This window comes from Narcine bancroftii, chromosome 2 (genome assembly GCF_036971445.1).
Source record: "Narcine bancroftii isolate sNarBan1 chromosome 2, sNarBan1.hap1, whole genome shotgun sequence".
NCBI lineage: Eukaryota > Metazoa > Chordata > Chondrichthyes > Torpediniformes > Narcinidae > Narcine > Narcine bancroftii.
Window position 1 is genome coordinate 100,061,866 of NC_091470.1, and position 12,385 is coordinate 100,074,250.

A 12,385-nucleotide genomic window follows, 5' to 3' on the forward strand; every position below is an offset into this window, starting at 1 on the left:
AAACTTCTCAAACACCGTCAAAAAGACACACACGATTAACCTTAGGTTTCTACTTACTGATGTTGCTGCCATATCATTTCCCACAGGTTCTTTTTAAACTTTTAACCCAGGAGATTCACGAACTTAATATCCAAATAACTCAGCAGAAGTTTCTAGGGTTGGCTTCCTGCTACTTAAATGTCATAATTTCTCCGCATTACTTCCTGCTTCCTTCTTAATTACCATGCAGTAGTGACCAACCCTCTCATGGGATGCTGCAGAATTAACCACCTCAGCACTACAATGGCACTTAGACTGAAAGCAAACTTACTCCCCTCTCAATCTAGAATATTCCTGCTCCAGAAATTTGAGCAAATTATCCAAATATGTACTTCGTTGGCGGACTGGCAAAGTATTATATCTTCTAAGATAAGGGGGCTTTGGATTAGATGTCAAACCAAGGCATCTTTATTGGTATGTTTCTTTTAAGTAAGTTTGAGTTTATTGGCCTCGAAATATAGTTATCTGACTGTCTCAAGCAACTGGCCAAAAAATTGCTGAAAATGAAGAAGTAAAAAAAAACCAGAAGTTTAAAATTGGCGCGCCTTGCTGTTAGTTTGCCAATCATGCAACATGCAATTTCAAGCAACCAGACAATTCACTTATCTGGCATCCATCAATCCCCATATATGCCGGATGCTAGGGGTTTTATTCAATTCAGATTTCAGATTGTCAGAGTATATACATGACTATCATATGATGTAACCCTGCGGGCCAGACAGAATTACCACCTATTGGTAGTGCAAAATAAAAACTGTACTCAGTGTACACATGTAAACAAATAAAGAAATATAAACAAACTGACTGTGCAATACAGAGGGGAAAATTCAATAAAGTGCAAAAGTAAGAGTTCTTAAATGAGTCCCTGATTGAGTTTGTCATCGAGGAGTCTGATGGTGGAGGGGGAGCAGCTGTTCTTGAACCTGGTGGTTGAGTTCCAGTAACCAGAATTGATGTTGTTTGTTGTGTGTTATTCCTGGAAGAGGGGGAAACACAGAATCAGTGGCTTTGGAATTAATAAAGACTACTTTGATGTCTCTTTGAAAAAAAGTACAGAATTCTACTGGGTCTAGTTTTGTGTTTGGCCACTTTGTTTAACCTTTGTCCGGTTTGTGACTTCATTGTGGAAGAAAATAGCCACATTCACTGAATTTGAAAAAGGGCAGATCCTTCATGTGGAAAACAAAAAGAGGCCTGAAGATATAATATTTAAAAGTGCTTTATAATTATTTCTGAACTGAGAATTTAAGACTTTCAAGCAAGACTAAAATGATGCTGAACTTTTAAAGATTGACTTTTCAGAGAGGGTCTTTGAATTATCACACACACACACTTACATACATTCGTGCATAGTGGGGTTAAGTTTAGAGTTAAGTAAGAAATGTTATTAAAAGTTTAATAAAAACTATTATTTTGAAATTTCCATTGTCTGGTGAATTTTCCATTGCTGTTCCTGTGTAAGTGCTAACAAAAACCCTTTAGTCCCAAACATAATTGAAAGAGTTCTTAATGTGTAACAATACCAAGTGTTTGAACCTTCTGAACTAACCTCGCATGCGGCACCTTGTCAAAGGCCTTACTAATATCCATGATATCTGTGCTTTATTCATAAAGAGGTTTGGGAGAGAATCAATTACCAGACAAAATTGCTCTGCACGGCTTTCAATACAGTTATTACAGTGCCAGCATCCGGGTTCAAATCCGGTGCTGTCTGTGAGGAGTTTGTACGTTCTCTCTTTGTCTGCGTTGGGTTCCTCCGAGTGTTCCCGTTTCCTCCCACCATTCAAACATATGGGTTGTAGGTTAATAGGTTGTAATTGGGCGATGGGCTCGTGGGCTGGAAGGGCCTGTTACTGTGCTGTATGCTTTAATTTTAAACACATATAACGGATTAGAACTGGAAACCTCGAGTCAGCATTCAGCAGGACTGTTCTCCTCTGTCTTGCATGTGTGTTAAATTGAACCTTTTGCTTCATCCATCTGGGAGAACATAGATTTAAGAAGTGTGAAGGTACAACGAATTGGACTTGGGACAATGGGACATGCATCCAGCTCTGGTTAAATGTGGCAGAAAGTGAGAATGTGAAAATAACATTCCCTCTCAATTGAGAGAAAGAACTTGGTTTTCAGGTGCAAGGTAATCTTGGTGTTGTTATACATGGTGTGGGTGTGGTCTGTATCTGTCACTGGGGTTGTAAAAAATGGGCCTTGTTTTGTTGCCACCTAATGTAGCATACAATTGGACTGTGTCATGTACATTCCAGTCTCTGGAAGGTTTCTTAGTTTGATGTGAGTGTGATTGGATTGCACCTGCGCCTTAACAAATGAAGGCTTAAGGTCATTCTAGACACCTGGGAGTTCAATGTTAGATATTCTGCCTTCCCTAGATATGTGACCCCATGGATACACTTTGGCATGTATTATCTCGCAAAAAAAAGGCAGATTAAAAAAAAAATCTCTTGATGATTGTTGTTGGAAAATATCTGTTGCGTTCAAAGGAAAATCACAACTTCAGAAGGAGGTTTGCGCCATTATGATTCTGTGAGAGATGTAGCTTTTCTGCTTCTCCAAAACCTCATTGAAAGCATAGCTTTCCATGCTGGAAAGGTCCCAGTCCAAGGGCAGTGTTCTGTGCAACAGCATCCCAAACGCTTCATGGGTGTTGGTTGAAAGAGGAAACATGAGTAGCACACTCTAGACAGAGTGTCTTCATTTCATAGCACAATTAATGGAAGGGGAGACATGTACAGATTGAATCCTGCACATATTTTTATGAATAAGATACATAAAATAAAGTTTTGAAATGTGCATCACTGGATAAGTGGTAGGGTAATCTACTGTCCAGCTCAGAGTCCTTACAACTATTCAGATGTTGTCTAACGTGGCTATAATTAGCAGAACGAGTAAAAGCCATCTTCATGTTAATTACTCTGGATAGGAGATAGGTTGGTGCTGCAGAAGCAATTAAAAGACTTTAATCAGTTAAAAAATATACATATGTCCTTTAGTAGAGAAGACCGATAAAATGTCTGAAGCCAATTGCCTCCAATTCCCAGCAAAATATTACATGATGGAATATGGAAATACAGAGTTGTATTCCCCTGGAGAAAACATATTAAAGGAGGAAATATGACACATACGTTAGAGTGTGGCAACCTTACCTTATTGGTTAGTAGATATGACTATCCTCCTGCAGAACAAGGGTACTGAAACGATCCATCCCAACAGAGAAACGACTAGGATCAAGGAACTGGGGCGTGGCGCAGGTGATGGGCTCTGTTCATCATTTTTTTTCTTTTTACGCCTTACCTTTGGTGATTGGGTTACCTCAAATGGTTTTTTTTCTCTCCCTTGGGCTTTTTCCTAGGTTTCTCTAGGGTCATTAACCCCATTGGTATTTCGTATCTGTCTTATTTATATGACTTCATTCTTAGTTGTATTGGGGAAAGGATGGGGGTGGGGGGGGATAAAAATGGACTCCATATGTTATACGGGTGATGGAGGAGATTGTATTGTGTGTTTGAAGTTATACAAGTCTGTGAGCATCAAAAATATTAAAAAAAGAAGCCATTTACAGGGATGGAAAAATGAAATGAATGAAGCTTATTGTCATGTACATAGGAACAATATACAGATGCCACGAGTGTCTTGCTGCAGGTTCTCAGCCATGTAAGAAATGAAAAAAGATAATAAATATCAAGAGAAATAATATATTTAAAAGTTAGCCTGCAGAGAGTATTGGAAAGTAAATTTCTGGAGGTGTGATCATATCGACTTTTCATTGCATGTCTTCCGTTTGTACTAAATGCTTTGCCCACTTAAAAAAAAATCAGTATTAACCAGTTCTGACTGATCTCTGGACATTTAATGTATTGGAAGGGCTTCAGAGATGATTGACCCAACAGATTCCTGGAATGAGCAGGAAGATTTTGAGGAAAGAGTGGCCATTACAAACTGCAGTTTAGAAGAATGAAGGAAAAATTGAATTGTATAGGATTCTGAGGAATCGTGATGGGTAGGTACAGTGAAGACGTTTTCTCCTGTGGAAGAATCTGGAGCCAATGGTCAGAATTTTAAAATAAGGGGTCATCCATTGAGATGGGGCAATATTTTTCTCCTATAAGATTGTGACTCTTTGAAACTCATGAGGAGGTTCGGGATGTCACCGAAGACGCTTGAAAACTTCTACACGTGTACCAGCTGACCGGTTGCCTCACTGTCTGGAAGGGAGGTGCCAACAGTCAGGACAGGAAAAAAACTTCAGAGTGTTGTTAACTCAGCCTGCGAAATCACGGGCACCAGACCTCACTCCATTGGGGACAAGCAGTGCCTTAAGAAAGCAGCCTCTAGCTTCAAGGATCCCCACCACCCAGGCCATGCCCCCTCTCACTGTTACCATCAGGAAGGAGGTTCAGGAGCCTGAAGGCGAACCCCCAATGGTACAGAAATAGCTTCTTCCTCTCCGACATCAGATTTATGAATGAACAATGAACCTCACTTTGCCTTTTTTCTTTTTCTTGGACTATTTTTATCTATTTTGTAATGTGGTTTATAGAAATATCTGAGATGCTGCTGTAAAACAATGAATTTCATGACATGTTCTGACAATAAATTCTGATTCCTCAGCGCAGAATGAATGTAGAGAAATTGACCATTAAAGTCAGAGTTAGATTGATTTATGATAAGGTATGTTTGCAGAGTATAGGCATGAAGGCAGGTTTGATGTTCATTTCTTCAGCCATGATTTCCTTGAATAGTGAAGTAGGTTTGAGGGCCAAGAGGCCGACACCTGCTCCTAATTCGCTTATTGATAGTCTTAATACCAGATTCAAGAATAGTTTCCTGCTTCAGTACCCTCTCAAATCCTAGCTCCAATACCTGGTTGCCGCGAGCCAGTCTCCAGCAGCCTGCATCCTGCGCAGGTCTCCCCACTGCAAGTCGCCGATGGCCCGCCAACTGTGTGGGCCCTTTAGCCGCTGAGCCCCTTGCTGGTCCGCTGCCGTGGTCACTGTCTCCCATGCTTTGCCTTCTTGATGGGGGATGTTCTCCCCACTTCTGGTGACCTGTGTTGGTCCACTGTTCCCCCAGAATCTGCAACCCCTTATGCCTAGCACAGGTGCTGCCATCTTGGGGACAGACCTTCGGTTGCATGATTTTTGGTTGCCTGCTCTCGTAAAATAATGTTGTCTTTGCTCTGCACTGACCTATTTCTCTCTGAAACTCTGAACTCTGTTTTAAGTGCTGCAGTGTTCATGGGATGTGTCGGGGGTCTGCTCACAGAACAGGCTTTCTCTTTCACGTACCAGTAAATAAACCTGTCTAGATCCTGATCAGAGGTTTGTTATTGATATATGGAGTGAAACGTGGAAGTCTGCAGATGCCGTGATTGTAGAAACACTCAAAAATGCTGGAGGAACTCCGTCTGTCTCGCAGAAGGACCATCTACATCAGAGAGACTGGACCCAGACTGGGAGGCATCTTTGCTGAGCACCTCGGCCTTGTCTGCCACAATAACGTGGATCTCCCAGCCCCCCCCACTTCAATTCCCCGTCCAACTCCCTTGCCGATAATGACTGTCCATGGACTCGTGCACTACCAGACTGAGACCCCCTGCAAGTTGGGGGAACCTCAGCTTCTGTCTGGGCACCCTCCAACCTGATGGCATGAACACCAAGTTCTCTGGTTTCCGTTAGCCCGACCATCATCTTCTTCCCCCCCTTGTCTTTTCCTCTCCACCTGTTTCTCTCTCCCTCTCTTCCCTTTTCCCAATTCTCACCTTTCCTCTTATCATATCCAATTAGCTGGCCTGGACTCCTCCCCCTCCCAGTCTTCCCTTTTTCTCTCTAGTCTTTAATTCAGACGCTTGCCTGCTTTTTTTCTTTCATGCCTTGAAGAAAGGCTCACTTCATGCAGGTAATACATCTTTACATCTTTTGGATGCTGTGAGACTGGCTGATTTCAACCCAGCATTTAACCTCTTGATAACTGAGGAGTCCAATGAAGATATTATCAACTCCTGGGCCAGCTGACAGCAGATTACAGAAGGAGTGGATTTAATTAGTTGCCTGGTGCTGGTGATGAGGATCTTTGCCTGGAATTTTAATCCTCGCCTTCTCAAAATACCATGGCACAAACTGGAATGAGACGAGTCAACACTTTAATGCCAATGGCATGCTTTTTAAACTGCACAATCGAGGAATCTTGCCGCTACATGGGCCAGTCTAAAAAGGGATGTGCAGGAATTTTGAGTCCATTCCTGCCCCGTGATTTATCCTTTCTTGAGAAAGTTTGCAGTGTTTCATGCCAGTTGACAATCATGCACTCGACTGCATGTCTGACCACCGGGACTGTGGCACTCCAAAGAGGTGCTTGCAGTCCAAAAAAGGCACCCACCCAGTGTGAACATGGGCAGTAATAATGTTAATTCTTTTTTAAACCGTGATTTTTTTCCCTGATATTGCAATTGAGGCAGGGAAGGTGTCAGAACACGATGAGAACTCTGCAAGTTGCATTGATATAGAACCAGTGGAAAAACGAAAAGCCTACAGATGGTGAACTTCTTTGTAAAAACACACACACACAACTACAGGAGGAAATCAGCGGTGCATTACCAATTGTACCGGTGCAACCGTCTCACCGCTGGGCCACAGAACCCAAAGTAGCAAAACACACAAACGCTGGAGAAACTCAGCAGGTCAAACAGTGTCTTTATGTCGCAAAGGTGAAGATACAGAACCAACATTTCAGGCTTGAGCCCTTTGTGGTAGTACACCGTCGGCCTACTGCAGGGGGCAACACCTGTCCTTGCAGGAGTGTAAGGGGACAGGACAACACCTGGCCAGGTGTCAATCAGTCGGCCTGAATGGATCAAGCCCCACCTGGTCAGGTGTCAATCACCCTCCAGGATATAAGCCTGAGGCCTCACTCAGAGTTGCTGTAGCCACAGTCAGCCTGGCTCTGTGGAAGTCTTTGTGGATTAAAGCCTGTTGTACAGTCTTTAACTTTGTGTGTGTCTGATTCTGGCTAACAGTGTACCACACCCTTCATCAAGGTGTGGGGGGGGGGGGGAAGCATGAGAGATGGACCATATATTACCTGTGCTACATAAAGGCACTGTTTGACCTGCTGAGTTTCTCCAGCGTTTGTGTGTTATTTCACTTAACCCCGGTATCAACAGAATCCTGTCTTTCACCTCCAGGTGTGTATGGTTTTTCCCTAAATGGTTCCAATTTGAGGGAAATGGGCACCCCCCCCGCGAATAGGAGCTATTCAGGGAAGATGAACACACTGCACCACCAGAGAAAGGCCTGAAACGTTTCCCCAGCCCATTACAACACCTGCACACTCCCCCCCCCCCCCCCCCCCCCCCCCCCCCTTTTATGGAGGAGCTGGATTGCTAAAGCAGGTGACAGAGGTGGTAAATGATTCTGGAGTTTTGCAACTTAAAGCGGCTCAGGGTGGGCAACCAGGTTGTAGAATGGCTGGCGCCATCCTGGGGCTGGGGTAGAGGGGAAGGGGTGGTCGTGTGGCAGGGGCCAGGGGAGAGGGTGGTCGTGTGGCTGGGGCCAGGGGAGAGGGTGGTCGTGTGGCTGGGGCCAGGGGAGAGGGGGGTGGTCGTGTGGCTGGGGCCAGGGGGGAGGGGGTGGTCGTGTGGCTGGGGCCAGGGGGGAGGGGGGTGGTCGTGTGGCTGGGGCCAGGGGGGAGGGGGGTGGTCGTGTGGCTGGGGCCAGGGGGGAGGGGGGGTGGTCGTGTGGCTGGGGCCAGGGGGGAGGGGGGTGGTCGTGTGGCTGGGGCCAGGGGGGAGGGGGGTGGTCGTGTGGCTGGGGCCAGGGGGGAGGGGGGTGGTCGTGTGGCTGGGGCCAGGGGGGAGGGGGGTGGTCGTGTGGCTGGGGCCAGGGGGGAGGGGGGTGGTCGTGTGGCTGGGGCCAGGGGGGAGGGGGGTGGTCGTGTGGCTGGGGCCAGGGGGGAGGGGGGTGGTCGTGTGGCTGGGGCCAGGGGGGAGGGGGGTGGTCGTGTGGCTGGGGCCAGGGGGGAGGGGGGTGGTCGTGTGGCTGGGGCCAGGGGAGAGGGTGGTCGTATGGCTGGGGCCAGGGGAGAGGGGGGTGGTCGTGTGGCTGGGGCCAGGGGGGAGGGGGGTGGTCGTGTGGCTGGGGCCAGGGGGGAGGGGGGTGGTCGTGTGGCTGGGGCCAGGGGGGAGGGGGGTGGTCGTGTGGCTGGGGCCAGGGGGGAGGGGGTGGTCGTGTGGCTGGGGCCAGGGGGGAGGGGGGTGGTCGTGTGGCTGGGGCCAGGGGGGAGGGGGGTGGTCGTGTGGCTGGGGCCAGGGGGGAAGGGGGGTGGTCGTGTGGCTGGGGCCAGGGGGGAAGGGGGGTGGTCGTGTGGCTGGGGCCAGGGGGGAGGGGGGTGGTCGTGTGGCTGGGGCCAGGGGGGAGGGGGGTGGTCGTGTGGCTGGGGCCAGGGGAGAGGGTGGTCGTGTGGCTGGGGCCAGGGGAGAGGGAGGTCGTGTGGCTGGGGCCAGGGGGGAGGTCGTGTGGCTGGGGCCAGGGGGGAGGTCGTGTGGCTGGGGCCAGGGGGGAGGTCGTGTGGCTGGGGCCAGGGGGGAGGTCGTGTGGCTGGGGCCAGGGGGGAGGTCGTGTGGCTGGGGCCAGGGGAGAGGGGAGGGGGTGGTAGCGAGGCCGGCGCCGTCCGAGGGGAGGGGGTTGTAATTCGTCCGGGGACCAGGGCTGGAAGCCTGCCCGAGAACCGTAGCACCACCCAAATCTCCTCCCTTCCCCGAACATCCAATCCGCAACTTTCCCGTAAGGTTGCGCGTTTGACGACATCGGCCGCTCCGCGACGGAGCTCCCTCGCCAAGGTGGGCGGACGAACGATCGCGGCGTTCCCTGCACCCGTTTGGAGGACGAGATGCGCCGAGCAGACGGAGCCAAACTGAAGCCCCAGGGTGAGTGCGGCTCATCGGCAGCGCGCTTTAATCCCCCCTGCGCCGGCAGCTCCGCAAGGACGGGGCAGTGTCCACGTCCACAAGCCCTGTCCCCCAGCCAGACCAGCGCCTACGAACCAGCAGTCAATAAAGGAAACCCACGATTAAGGTTCATCTGGCCTGCAGACGCTGTGATTGTAGGAAGAGCCACAGAAATGCTGGAGGAACTTGTCCTGTAGTTCTCAACCCTTTTTGTTCCCGTTCACAGCCCACCTCAAGATGCCCTTTTTCCACTGGCATCCCAGTTCACTGGCCTTTGTGCAGTTTCCACTGGGCCACCCTTAACTGGGACACTAATAGCTTTTCCACTGAACACAGGGACCCCCAGGGATCAGAGTGTTCTCCCTTCCACTGGTAAGGGGTGGAGGGTGGTTAATCCCCAGTGTGAAATTGCCAGTTCATTCCTGGGACAGGGTGCCAGTGGGGAAAAGGGCTCCTGATTAACTACAGAGCACGTACTGCAGGGGTGACCAAACGTGCTTAACCTAAAAGCCACATACGATAAACTTCAGGTGTTTAAGTGCCGCAAGACATGGGGGAAGAAAATGACGTACCTTTCTCTTACATGCACACTTCGTTCCAATAATTTTCTATAAATATTGCTCTCCGAAGGCAGTGATTCCCTTGTAGATGTTCTTGATGGTGGGGAGGGTTTTGCCTGTGATGTCCTGGGCTGCGTCCACTACCTTTTTCAGGGCTTTATGCTCCGGGGTATGGGAGGGTTTTAAAGTTACTGGAGCAATAGAGTTCTTGGAGAAAACATTCGTGGAAGTGTGGGGGTAGTAGATCAGGTTAGAAAAGCAAATTTGATGATTTCCTTCATTAAGTTAAGGTAGAAAATGTCAGATTGGGAAGTTTATTCTGGAACTGCATCTAACACTAGAGTCATTTAGCATGGAAACAGGATGAGTCTATGCTGACCCAGTTAAACTAATCCTACACTACTCCCATTTTATTCTCCACACATTCCCTACAACTTCCCCTCAGTGCCCTACAAGACAATGGACTCAGTTCTGAAGGATGGGATTAGATTGCGGTTCTCAACCTTTTTCTTTCCACCCACATACCGCTTTAAGTATTCCCTATGCCACTGGCGATTAGTAAGGGATTGCTTAAGGTGGGATGTGAGTGGAAAGAAAAAGGTTGAGAACCACTGTACCCTTTTAATCATTAACATAATATCCCATGTTGTGAACTTCTCTGTGATTTTGTACCTTGTTTGGTTGATGTTGTGGTCAGATACTGATTGACATTTCCTTACTCCAGAGGAGTCCCAGCATGCTAGAAGGAGAGTCCCAAAGGAGGAGGTGATGGAGGGGGAAAGCAGCAAAATGAAAAGAATCTTCGGGTTTGAGTTGTCAGATTTTGGAAGTTGGAATCGATTCGTTTGTCTGTTAAATCGACCCACTGACCCGGCCTCCCTGGGAGTCTTCAGGCTTCTCTTTGGTGAGTATAGATTTTCCTTTCTTCCCGGTGAAGCATCTTTTGCCGAATTATTGTTGCAGTGATGGGTGTAATTCGTTGGCATTGTGTTACTCTGGAGATTGTGGAGTGAGTCCCCTTCTAAAGACTGGGCCCACTCTCCAGTCGTCATGCAGCTCATTGCCAGATTTAGACTTGGTGAGGCCCTAAGCTGTATAAAGCTGGTTAAGAAATTACAAATTATTTTCAATTGAATGCATTTATTGATTACTTATTTATCATTTGGTTGGCTAGGTCTCTGTCATAGATTGTAATATAGTATAGCCTAGAAACAATACTTAAATGTAAAATAGTTTTAAGATGCATTAATATATTTTTGAGACCCATGTGGATTGTGAGGCCTGTTTAGTTTATGCCTAAATCTGGCAAGTGAGCCACAGAAACCCGGATCCAATCCTGATTTCAGGTACTATCTGTGCAGAGTTTGCATTTCCACCAAGGGCTTCCATTTCCCAACTGATCCCAAAGAGTTGAAGATTTCTGAGTTAATTGGCCACTGTAAATTGCCCGTCGTGTGTGGGTGAGTGGTAGAATTCAGTGGTAGAACATGAGAAGAATAAAACAGTGTAAGAAAGGATCAGTATAACTATGGGTGCTTGATAGCTAGTGTGGACTCAATGGGCTGAAGGACCTGTTCCCAGGTGTGTGTCTCTGGACCACACTGACTACACCCTGTACTGATGGACCTTTGGGGTTCTTTTGAACCCATCCAAGGATGGATTTGTCCTTTGAATGGATGTCAGTTAAGTACCAAAAAAAAAAAGAGGGGAAGAGATCCAGGGGTCAGCACCACCAGGCTGAGGAGCAGCTTCTTCCCACGGGCAGTGAGGATGCTGAACGACCAAAGGAACTGCTCGCACTAACCATCTGAGACTCTCGTATGCATAAAACAATATTTATTTGTTAATTAGCATATAAGAATTCTTGTCCTACATATGTAATTTTTGCCTGTACGTGTGTTATGTCTGGTTGTGTGTCTGTGTGTTTTGCTCAAGGACAGGAGAACGCTGTTTTGTCGGGTCATACTTGTGCATTCAGATGATAATAAATTTGACTTGCCTAAAGAAGTTCAAGGGATTTGTTGAAATTATTTAATCATTTTTTTAAAAAAATGATCTGGTTGTATTCCTTGAAGATGGAGTGTGTGCCATTTAGCCACAACTTTACTGAACTTATAATGGCAAAAGTATTTATGAATGCTGAGATTTGGATAGGTCCTTAATAAATGAATGTTTATTTTAAGTCACCAGCTGAGTGCCTACACTCATTTCCTCACATGACATAGACTTGATGGACTGAGTGGCCCCCTTATTTGTCAGCTGACAGAGAAATCAGGCTCCCCTACTAATTTTCCCTGTAATCTCTTTTTCCCCCCCCCCCCTACCATGTACTACCCCTCACCAAATTCTACCTCCAACATCATAAAGGAACCCCATGACCCTGGTCATAATCTCTTCTCACTGTTACCCTCAGGCAGTGAAGACCAGCACCTCAGGGTTCAAGAACAGCTTCTTTCCAATGGACTCTTGAACACCAATCGTGGACTGTTCCAGCACCACAAAGGACTGTCTGAACTCTTATGCCACTTTTTATAACACCAGAATTACTGTGAAAATTTATTACCTAATTATTGTCTCTTTTAATCTAATTCAATTAATTTACTATCATAGATTCTATTTAAAATACCTTTTTGGCTACAGCAAGTAAAAAATTTTGGGGCACATTGTACAATGTGTATGAAAGTAAAACTTATTGTCACCATCACCTTGCCCTAGATACAATTCTGAGTGGTCCGTATACCTACTAATCCATGACTTTGGGATATGGGAGGAAACTGGAGTTCCGGGGGAAGCACATGGGAGAAGGTTTCTGAGGTCAGGATTGACC

The 12,385-nt window shown here is 47.0% G+C and overlaps 3 protein-coding genes across 3 annotated transcripts in view; 1 reads left to right on the plus strand and 2 right to left on the minus strand.

Moving 5' to 3' along the window:
- The window catches only part of vamp8 (vesicle-associated membrane protein 8 (endobrevin)), a 29,486-nt gene extending 29,287 nt beyond the window's left edge, over nt 1-199 (minus strand). The window contains exon 1 of the mRNA XM_069917690.1: nt 58-199. Within this exon, the coding sequence (XP_069773791.1) occupies nt 58-72 (15 nt within the window). The 5' untranslated portion in view covers nt 73-199. The remainder of the gene's footprint in view (nt 1-57) is intronic.
- A 7,282-nt stretch (nt 200-7,481) lies between these two features.
- On the minus strand, nt 7,482-8,858 carry LOC138752908 (uncharacterized). Its single transcript, XM_069915520.1, has one exon. The coding sequence runs from the start codon at nt 8,856-8,858 to the stop codon at nt 7,482-7,484; it is 1,377 nt and encodes a 458-aa protein (XP_069771621.1).
- The window catches only part of ggcx (gamma-glutamyl carboxylase), a 60,335-nt gene continuing 56,798 nt past the window's right edge, over nt 8,849-12,385 (plus strand). Inside the window, exons 1-2 of the mRNA XM_069917691.1 lie at nt 8,849-8,977; nt 10,283-10,462. Of these exons, the coding sequence (XP_069773792.1) occupies nt 8,941-8,977; nt 10,283-10,462 (217 nt within the window). The 5' untranslated portion in view covers nt 8,849-8,940. The remainder of the gene's footprint in view (nt 8,978-10,282; nt 10,463-12,385) is intronic.

Bases quoted from the DNA above. Each gene is read 5' to 3' on its own strand.
- LOC138752908 (XM_069915520.1), bottom strand. From the start codon at position 8,858: ATGTCGTCAAACGCGCAACCTTACGGGAAAGTTGCGGATTGGATGTTC.